The sequence below is a fragment of the Miscanthus floridulus genome, chromosome 4 (genome assembly GCF_019320115.1).
Source record: "Miscanthus floridulus cultivar M001 chromosome 4, ASM1932011v1, whole genome shotgun sequence".
In the NCBI taxonomy this organism is placed as follows: domain Eukaryota; kingdom Viridiplantae; phylum Streptophyta; class Magnoliopsida; order Poales; family Poaceae; genus Miscanthus; species Miscanthus floridulus.
This window is the reverse complement of record NC_089583.1, coordinates 86,311,285-86,321,726: the sequence shown is the minus strand read 5'-3', so window position 1 is coordinate 86,321,726 and position 10,442 is coordinate 86,311,285. Positions and strand designations below refer to the sequence as shown.

At 44.0% G+C, this 10,442-nt stretch overlaps 1 protein-coding gene across 2 annotated transcripts; it reads left to right on the top strand.

Moving 5' to 3' along the window:
• The first annotated feature begins 520 nt into the window (after positions 1 to 520).
• LOC136551961 (coatomer subunit zeta-2) lies at positions 521 to 4,577 on the top strand. 2 transcript variants are annotated; one of them, XM_066543486.1, is made up of 7 exons: positions 521 to 674; positions 910 to 953; positions 2,446 to 2,605; positions 3,249 to 3,396; positions 3,478 to 3,555; positions 4,099 to 4,183; positions 4,260 to 4,577. In XM_066543486.1, exons 2-7 carry the CDS (start codon positions 936 to 938, stop codon positions 4,317 to 4,319), a joined length of 549 nt encoding a protein of 182 aa, XP_066399583.1. In that variant the 5' UTR covers positions 521 to 674; positions 910 to 935; the 3' UTR covers positions 4,320 to 4,577. The 2 variants fall into 2 exon arrangements, with proteins under 2 accessions (XP_066399583.1, XP_066399585.1); XM_066543488.1 differs by having other exon boundaries at positions 625 to 777.
• The last annotated feature ends 5,865 nt before the right edge of the window (positions 4,578 to 10,442 follow it).

Below are 10,442 nucleotides of genomic sequence, written 5' to 3'. Positions count from 1 at the left end.
CAATAGTGCTAACTTTTAGCATATAGCTTTTAACATGAATAACCTCACATGACACTCTCACATAACTTTGAAATATGTGCAAGAGCTTAGCTCTTAATCACGAGCTAGTTTCTCTCTCTCTTTTATTAAAATATGAGAAAAATTCTTAGAGCTAGCTTAAGAGTCACCCATTGCCGGTGCTCTTAGGCTGTCTCTAACAGGAGATCTATTGTGAAACTCAAACTCAAAATAGATCTCTAACATAATATCTATAACCTACGATAGAGTACCTATATGTAAAACCCATTTTATGTACCAGGAGAGGCATAACCTAAATCTGAGTATCCTCTCTTCTGAAGACCTATTTACAGAAAGAGTTATCTTTTGGTTTTTGTTGTTGAAGAAGACCAAAAATATATATTAAACTATTTATGTGTAGCGTTACCTAAGAACAAATATATATCTTATATTTTGAATCTCGGCTGTTAGAGAAAGTCTTTTTCTCTCTCCTTCTTTCCTACGTGCAAGAGCATGTCTACACCAGTTGTGGGTGCACAGGCAGGAACAGCCAAATATTTGGGTCCACCAGCAATCACCGCTGCGGCTGGGGAGGACCGGAGGCGACTCTCGTTCCAGAGGAGCCTTCCCTCCCGAACTTGCACGCCGCTCGCGCCCCCGGCCCGATCCAGATCCAGGTACCCTTCCTTCCGCCGTGGCTGAGGAGCAACTCTCCCTCTCAGTCCTCTTCCTCTCGTCGTACTCATCCGGTAAAGAGTGGAGTTCCGCATCCAGATACCGGTATGGAGTGGAGATCCACACGGCCTTTGTGTTCTATAAGTCCATTTTGTTGCGGATCTGCCTGATGCATGGTGCTCCACTGCTCTTCGTGAGCCTTAGCTGGTGATCTTACTATCTTCCTCTTGTGTGAAGGGTGGAATAGGGAACGGCGATACGCCATGGCGGATTTCTCCAAGGTGCGAAGAAGATTCTTCTTCTACTTTCTGTTGTTATTTTGAACTACTAACCTTTTGTTTTCGATTATTGCTTTGCCTTAGAGTTGCATTTGCAGGCAATGTACATGCCTGTTGTTTCTGTTTTTACTGAGAATTATATTTTTATGTACGGACGGGTGGGCGATGTGGAATTTAAGCTGATGCCTATTTTAGATCTGATCGATTAGCTGTAACTGAATTTATTTGGGAACCCCCAAACTGGATCATTACTATTTTCTCAAATAGAAATGGGAATTCAGTTCTGTGTTAATGTAAAATAAATGAAGAACATGAGAATAGAAGCTTCAGATATAGGAGTAGTAAACTTGTCTAGCACAGGATCTGCACCGTTGCCCAGGAACCTTGAAACTTATTATTTTGAATGCTTTAGTAATCCAGTTAAGTCATTTGATTGTGTGTGTAATCATGATTTACCTAAATAGTGTGAATTGGATGTCAGTGCCTTCTAAAAACATTGTCATTTGAGGATTTTCTTTAATAGTACCATCAACCTGCAGTGCAAAGTTTTTAATAATGTTATGGCATATGAATACTTTATTACCATATTGCTCGTACCGAATGGGCAGTACCATTTAGTAAGGAAATCAAAGGTTATATATGTTAGTATAGTATATGATGTTTCTATATTGAATTATCCGCTCTGCACTGTCGTGGCACTCCTTATGATAGGGCAGGGTAACCCATCTCGGTCCATTTGTCATGAAATTTACTCATTAGAACTTGAAACTGGAACCAAGTCATTAGTTTGTTAGAATAGTTGCTCAGTTGTGGGGGACGGGGTAAAATCAGAGCTTAGGCTCTGTTTGGATGCAAAATATTTTTGGAGTATTGGAGAAATACTACAGTTTTACAAAATACTTTGGTTTTCAAAAGCTACTCGGGTATTTGGATACAACAAACCTTGTTTCTAAAACCATGGTTTTGTCAAAAATTTAATCTTTTGGGAGTTTTGGAAACTCCACTCATGACCTTTTTTTTCCCTAAACTACGGTTTAGTATCTCTTTGGCTTATAAAGCCACAGTTTTATGATACACAGTTTCTGAAAAACCACGTCCAAACAGGCCCTTACTTTGTTAGTTTAAAAGAGAGCATAGTCCTGACATTGGTGCATACAAAATGTGTTTCCATCTTGAAGACGAGTGATAATGTTGCATGATTTTCTTAGACACCCAGAACATGCATGTCCTGGATCCTTTATTTCTTCTACTTACATAAATTATTGGAATTCTTTACCATTTCCCTTTTCTAAACATCAATCCCATTTATTGTGAAACTTATGCTGTCAGTTGTCCTGGATCCATTATTTCTTCCATTTGCATAAAATTATTGGAATTCTTTACCCTTTCCCTTTTCTAAACATCAACTCCATTTATTGTGAAACTTATGCTGTCAGTTGTCCTGGATGACTTGGTCTTATCAGGTAGCTAGTTCAGTGATCTGTCTGTTTCACAGGAATCTTGCCCTTCTGTGAAGAACATTTTGCTTCTGGATTCTGAAGGAAAGCGTGTTGCTGTAAAGTATTTCTCAGATGATTGGCCGACTAATGCATCAAAGTTAGCCTACGAAAAATCTGTTTTTACTAAAACTCTGAAGACAAATGCACGGACAGAAGGTATTTTTCATTCTTTGGTGTTCCATGCAGACTCAAACATCACTATCATAGCGTCAGGATTTAAAATCTTACGCTATGTTGTTGCTTTTACCAATTTCAAGTTTTTCAACAACTTGGTGTAGATTTTGACCCTAAAAATTTCTAATATGTCACTATGTATTCAACTACTCATCTTTGTCATCAATTGTAATCATGCATATACCTGAGCATTGCTAAGTTATGCTCACTTAGTTTCATGTACTCCGTTTCACACTAGTTGTTAGGTCCTTCAGTGTTCAATTAACTACAGTTGCACTTTCAACCACTTCCAAATTTTCTTGTCTGAAACCTGTTATTTGATTTTGTTAACAATTGCTCAATCACTTTACTTGTTTGGGCTATGCAATCACTTTACTGAATTTGAACAATAGCTAAGCAGTGTGCGCTGCATAAATACATGCTATTACATTGTTGGTAACCATGTTATAAATTGCATTGAGGCTGCTTTATTGTCCATGCACCTTTACACGTATTGAATCAAACTTCACGCACTAGGTTGATGGCTAGGTTGAATCTGTATTGTCCTTTGCTATACTTGGGCACCAGGGGGTGTCTATTGTCCAGAAGTAAATTCTCCCTGATGCTTATTTTTGGTTCTTTGCAGCTGAGATAACATTGTTTGATGGTTATATTGTCGTTTACAAGTTTGTACATGACCTTCACTTTTTTGTCACCGCTGGAGATGATGAGAATGAACTAATCTTAGCAAGTGTACTACATGGTTTTTCTGATTCTGTTGGTCTTCTACTCAGGTTGTTTATCTTCTCTTATTACTGTATGTGCAGTTACCTTTGTATGTGGTTGTTTATGACGTGCTGCTTACTGTGCTTCAGGGGTGATGTTGAGAAGCGGACTGCGCTTGAGAACTTGGATTTGATACTTCTCTGCATCGATGAAATCATAGATGGGGGGTAACAATCTTGACTTGTGCTAGGTTTTGGTTATCATCTATGTTCTACATTGTCCTATTTCAAATGTGAGGCTGTACTATGTTAGATGGTTCTGTGACTTTGCTTTTCCTATTAGCTCTGCATTAGTTTTTTTACCTTCCATGTGATTCTGTCATGGTCTCACTGCTGCCTGTTTTATGGCATCTGTTTTTATGAATTATTATATTACTTAACATGGAGAAGAAAGCTATTTGAACTGCCTATTCCAGTGTGTGCATCTATGATCGCCTGTGACATCTGCTTATTCTTTGGCGTAATTATGATTGATTTCCACAAGAAGTGCAATCATGATTGAATTAAAATGGTTGCCTTTGATACTATTTGCTATATTTTTTATGTAAAACATGCTATAGTAACCTGTGGAGTTTGGAAAGAAAGCATGATAACTTTTAGTTCTGTGTTATAGATTGCTCATGGAGTATTAGTTGCAGTCAGTAGTTACCCAGCTACAAACTTGTTTATTTTTTGAGAATGTACTGAAACAATCTGGGTTTTATTTTGCAGAATCATCCTGGAAACAGACGCAAATACCATTGCTGGGAAGGTCGCAACCAATGCTGTTGATGGTTCTGTGCCCTTTTCTGAGCAGGTAATTACTTTATCCATCCTATCACATTACTTAACAGGTTGCATGTCTCATGATTTCTGTGACCTGCTCTGTGCAGACGATATCTCAGGCCCTAGCCACAGCTAGGGAGCACCTTGCAAGATCTCTACTGAAATGAACAACCAGCATTATTTTATGACAGTATTATATGATCTATATGTTTGTTAAAGGTTGGGCTACTGAATGTTGAGGGTCTGTGTAGTCGTTATTCATCCTAAAGTGCTGCCGTGACAGATAGCCTAGTTGAATGTTCGAGCTTGATACCGAGGGTTGGTCGCATGCAATGCTCTGTATTTTTTTTTTGAACCAGTGATTTTGTAGCTGCCATATTTCAGATAAAACATAAAATAAAGAGTTGTAATTGGGTGTAATATAATTTTCATCATACAGAAAAATTTATCTTAACTATCAAACCATGGAAAAAGGTTCAACATTATGTATCAAATGATTCTCCCTCCAGATCGGAGGAAGAATGAATACTCTGCCATGGAAAAGGAATGGAGGCTTTGCTCTTCTTCCTAATCGAATCAAAATAATCCTTATTTTAGTATTAGTTTTTTTTTTAGATTTAATCCTACATCAAGTCAGTTACCCAAGTTGGCTTGATCTTGTTCCGAACTCGAGTCATCTGATTGAATTGAAAATATAGTTATATTATTGTGAGCAAATGTAGTTGTATTTATGAGCAGCCACGTGAGCTTTTAGATTTGAGTATTTGAATGTTGGCGCACGCATTGATTTACCATTGCCTCTGGTGGGATAGTAGCCATATTCCATGAAGGGAACGTGGAGTGATACTTTGTAATATTTCCTTTTTTTCACTATATAGGAACATAAATATTCCCAAAATAGAAATGTTAATGTTTTTGAAACTAGGGACGTAACCATGTTCCACGTTTTCAGCTACTAAGATATGTTGTGGACCTATGGTGCTGATGCGCTGTACAGTGGCATGCTCCGGTGCTCCCTGCTGCTGGAAAGGCTTGCACCTCAACGCTGCGCATCAAGCACCTCTTGTTTGTGTCACGGAGAGACAAGGGAGAGGCAGATTCTCGATGTCAAATTTTTTAGCCTCCTTAATTTTTTTAAGAAGTTGATGTAGATGCAGAAGAAACTAGCATGTGCATAATAATATTTCTAGCAAGATTGACAAATACTCGCTGCATGAGAGCAATAACAATAACAATAACAATTGTACCAACAACACGCTACAAAACAGAGCTCATGATATTTCTAGCAAGAAGTAGACATAGCTGCTACAAACATTGGGGGAGGAGCAATTATAATAAAGCTTTGAAATTTCTAGAGACTAGACATATTCGTCCTGTTCTTCAGCACTACTTCAACAGTACTTTTCAATGAACGAACATTGTTTTCCTCTCACAAGCCTAAAGGATGCATCAAGGAATATTCTTAGCATCTTTCTTCCCAAGCCTCGAGAATCAGGCATCAAGACTTCTGCGATGCTTGGTGAGTTAAATGTTTGTGAGAATAGGCAAAGAAGGGCCAGCAGAGGGGATGCATGCTTTTAATATTTAGCAGGACCCACTTAAAAGATGAGGAAGACGGTGCTTATATACTGCAGATTTTATAGAAACCAGGAACCGGTGCTAGCTTGATGTTTCAAGCTTCGATGCTCCTTCATGCACGTTGTGGGTAGTCTAAAAGAAACATGCATGGCTCTAATATTTGCTTATTGTTACGTATATTGGGAGGTGTAGATTAAAACAAAGCTGGTTTTAGATTACAACTACTCTTTGGTGAAAAAATTAAGTATATTGGGAGGTGCATTGATGACCAACATTATTATTCTACAAATTCACCTGAAAGATCTGTTTCCAGGACTAGGCATCCTCAAGCATGTTGGCCTATGGATAACCCTCGTCATCGTCCTATTGTTGCGTAGGCAAGGGATGGCGGCAGAGTAGGCAAACATGGTTCACTCGGAGCCAGCGGAAGATGCAGTGCTGATGAAAGGCGTGGGAGCACGGCATCGGACTAAGCATGTTGTCGGTGGAGAAATCACTCAGACAGATGGTGCACTCCTCCGGCATCCCCGCGTTAGGGGCATTCGCCTCCTTGAGGCCCATGACAACCTTGCTGGAGGCGGGGACTTGAGTGTGTTTGTGGCTCTAGTTGCCATCCTCCTACTCAACCACCACCGTTGTCGCCTCCAGCAACTAAGATGAGATCGTGCAGAGGAATTAATCCACGTCGTCTCCATGCGGCAGCCGCGCTGAAGAACATGAGCAGTGGTGGTGATGGGCCCTCATCTGCACCCTCCTCGATTATCTTGTCCGACCCTCCTCAATTATCATTGTTTGAAATCTGCGTTATCTCCATGTGGCGGCCGTTGAAGAACATGAGTAGTACGTGGTGGCGATGGGTCGTCATCCACACCATCCTCGATTATCACTATCTGACCCTCCTTGATTATCCCTGTCCGGTTGTCACTGTCCACCCAATGGCTGCCGAGAGCCGTGTGCACCGTCCTTCTGTACAACCTGCCACTAGGTCCACGTCCACATGATGGATGTGGGAAGTTGATGGAGGTGAGGAGGCACTTCCGGCTTCCATTTCGTTCCGGCTCCCATTTCGTTCCGGCTCCTATGATGGTTAATGCCACTGATGTGAGAAGGCATAATGTATGGAGAAGGGGCGTGGCTAGCGCGGGGACTTCCGGACGCTAGTCCCCGTACGGACGCCCGCGCCTGGTGCGCCTTTTGCGACCACCCCGCATGCCTGATGAGTTTGACCGCATGCTGCACCTGTCGCCGCCTGCCTCGCTTGTCCCGCATGCGGCTACAACTGCCCGCCGCCCCAACACGGACGCAAGCCCGTGTCTGCTGTTGCGCGTTTCACTTTTGTTTCGTGCTGCGCGCCCGTGCATGCAGGTAGGGACCACCCATGCCTGTGCCCCTGCATGCTGCTGCGCCCCTCGCTTCGCTTCTGTGCTATGCGCCCATGGACGTGCATGCAGGTGAGGACCATATTTATATTTGTAACACCATATCTACTTTTGCAACATCCGATAAAACACATGCAATATCCAGATGAAACATACATCTGAAATGCATGAAACATACTGCTCCTGCTAATGAAAACACTTGCAACATGAAGCAGTTGATGCAACATACGTCTGAAATAGGTGAAACATTTAAAACATATTGTTGCAACATATGTGTATAGCCACTGCAACATATGCAACATCCAGATAAAACACTTGCAACATATATTTGAAACAGATGAAACATTTGCAGCATACGTGTATAGACATTGCAACATATGAAACATATAGATAAAACACTTGCAACATACGTGTATAGCCAATGCAATATATGCAACATCCAGATAAAACACATGCAACACCAGATGAAACATACATCTGAAACGCATGAAAACATACGTAGCTCGATGCCATGGAGTGACGAAAAATTTGGGCCAGCACTCAGCTGCCAACGATCAACCGTCATGAGAGCAGCAAACAACGCATGCAGATGCAAGCCCCCGCTCCTCTAAAAAAACTCCCAGCGTTGCCGTGTGGTAAGAGCCCATGCACGAGCCCCCACGCGCTGCATGCACCACACGCCAAGCGAGTGGCCGCACGTGCTCCCATGCGCTGCTCCGCATGCACCCATGCCGAACAAAGTGGTCGCATGCACTCCCATGCGCTGCTCTGCAGAAAGGACGGGTGGGCCCCTCTTTTTTTTTCTTGGTCGTCGCGCATGCGGGGTTCGGTCTGTCCGGACGGACGGACGCTCTGAACCAAGCATTACCCCGATGGAGAAGAGAAGAATATGATAGTGCAGCGAAGGATCGTGACAGAATCTATATATATTACCTATATAGATGAAACCCACTCCGAGTTATTAACTTTGATTTCTCTGCAACCACGTTAAGCCATGTCACCTCTAAAACTAAGACCGTTTGATCTTGAGTACAATTTTAATCTTGTCCGTCCATTTATTTCTCCGTGCAAGTGCCCACTTACAAATGATTTCAGTAGCCGCATGCAAGTGCCCTCTCACAAATGCATGGTTTCAGTAGTGGATGCAGTTACGGATGTACGTACATGCTCCTAGCATTCTCTCACGTGACTTCCTCCCTTCCTCTCCTAATAATCAAGCTATTTATAAATGACGTGATAGAGGCATCATTTGAGAGATGCTCTCCCTGCACTCTTCGATCCTCTTCCTCTGACAGCAGCACGCAGTCCTCGTGACCTAAGGTGTGTTTGGATTCAGTGACTAAAATTTAGGAAATATGTTGGGAGGATATTGCATGGGATATTTGATATTAATAAAAAATAAATTATATAATCCGTCAGTACTCCACGAGACGAATTTTTTAAGCCTAATTAATCCGTCATTAGCACACATTTACTGTAGCACCACATTGTTAAATCATGCACTAATTAGGCTTAAAAGATTCGTCTCGCAAATTAGTCGTAAACTATGCAGTTAGTTTTATAATTAGTCTATATTTAATACTCCATACATGTGTCTAAATATTCGATAAAACAACGACTAAAATTTAGGAGGAGCAACCAAACAGACTTTCAGTACCGGCCCTTCAATGTCGATTGCTATTGATGTGCCGATCTAGTGCTAGTCCACGCCACCTTAGAGATCCGACTTTCAGTACCGGCCCTTCAATGTCGATTGCTATTGATGTGCCGATCTAGTGCTAGTCCATCCATCCCAGTTGGCAGCCTCCAGTTTTGTTGCGCTTTGATTCCCTGTCCCTGTTCTGATCGTCACCATGTTTCCCCTGATTTCAGTAGTCACAAGCCATGCACACATCCGCCGGCGCTTCGTCCCTTTGGAGCTTTGCACATAGAATAGAACCAACAGGTTGCTCCTCTGATCAATCGATTCAAGCACCTTGCGCTCCACCAATCAATCGATTCCAGTCTTCTGGTGAGAACGCATGGTGTACATATGGTTAGAAACACAATACCTCTTAAACGTAGATTAGAGGATAAACATCTTACTTAGATGGAGAAACTGATTCCTCTACTTTGTCCTAGCGTAGTTGCGCTGTAGCCGCATGGACTCCGGTGTCGTGGAAGCTCGGTGTGGTAGAGTCCAGCGTAGTGGTGGCGATGCAGAGGCGACGATGACATGAGGTGCCGCGATCCGGCGGTGACGGCGAAGCCAGTGGGTCTTCCCGTCGCTGGCAGCACCCTCTTTAGATCGGGTTAGGTTTAGTTATTGGTGGGTCACGGCGGCTCATATCAACGTCGTAGTTAGAGCCCTGATCCCCACCTCTCTTTATAGTGCTGTGCAACGGGGGCCCACCAACCATGGAGTGGTTGGACGCCCCCGATCAGGGCATTAATCCAAGGGCCCAATTGGCCGGTGGAGATCAAACTAATATTCTCTCCCTTGATCTCACCATCTTTCAATTTCATATCATTTACTTTTGTTCGTTCCATTACAGATTAGCGCTGTCGGGTATCTTGGAACGGGGTACCCCAAGCAAAACATCAAATGGGTTGCCCAAGTCCCATCTAAAAATAATAAAAGCAAAAAGGTAAGTCGTGGGCCCTTCCCCGTCGCGACCGAGCCCACTGGGTCCTCCCCCTCCTCGCCTCAAGCCTCAAGCAGGGGGTCTCGGCATCCTGACACCAACTCCGCTTCGCGCGAGGCCCCCCTAGGGAAGGCCTCGGCAGGGAACGCTGTCTCCGCCCCGCCCGAGGCTCTCCACGAAAGGCCTCGGCAGGAGGCGCATTCTCCGTCTCGCGCGAGGCCCCTCGCGCGAGGCCTCGGAAAGGAGCCTGGTCTCCATCTCGCGCGAGGCCTCATTCTCCGTGTCGCTCGAGGCCGGCTCGTCCGCGGCCCATCGCCCCCCGCCTCAGCCGACCCTCCCGACAGCGCGTCACGTCACATTAATACTTTCAACCACTCCCGCGATCTCAGCCGGACAGCGGCTCAACGTCACAGAATGACTGACGCGACCCGAAGTCGCATCACCACCATACCGACCGGGACAGGGCACGGCGGGGATTACCGGCCACTGTGTCCTAACACTGTGACCACGATCTGCGCCTGGGACAGGATATGACGGGGGTTACTGGCCACTGTGCCCTACCACTGTGTCCGCGATCAGCCGCCCGCTCAAGGCCTCAGCACTGTACACCAGGGCCTCGGCACTGTACGCCAAGGCCTCGGCGATATTGGGGTCCGAGCCCGCCGAGACCCCCCACCGCAGTACCAGCCTCGGCACCGACCGAGTTTTG

Excerpts from the sequence above, each read along its gene's own strand:
- LOC136551961 (XM_066543486.1), top strand. Across the intron at positions 2,606-3,248 it reads GACAAATGCACGGACAGAAG|CTGAGATAACATTGTTTGAT; the intron begins GTATTTTTCATT and ends GGTTCTTTGCAG. Across the intron at positions 3,556-4,098 it reads GATGAAATCATAGATGGGGG|AATCATCCTGGAAACAGACG; the intron begins GTAACAATCTTG and ends TTTATTTTGCAG.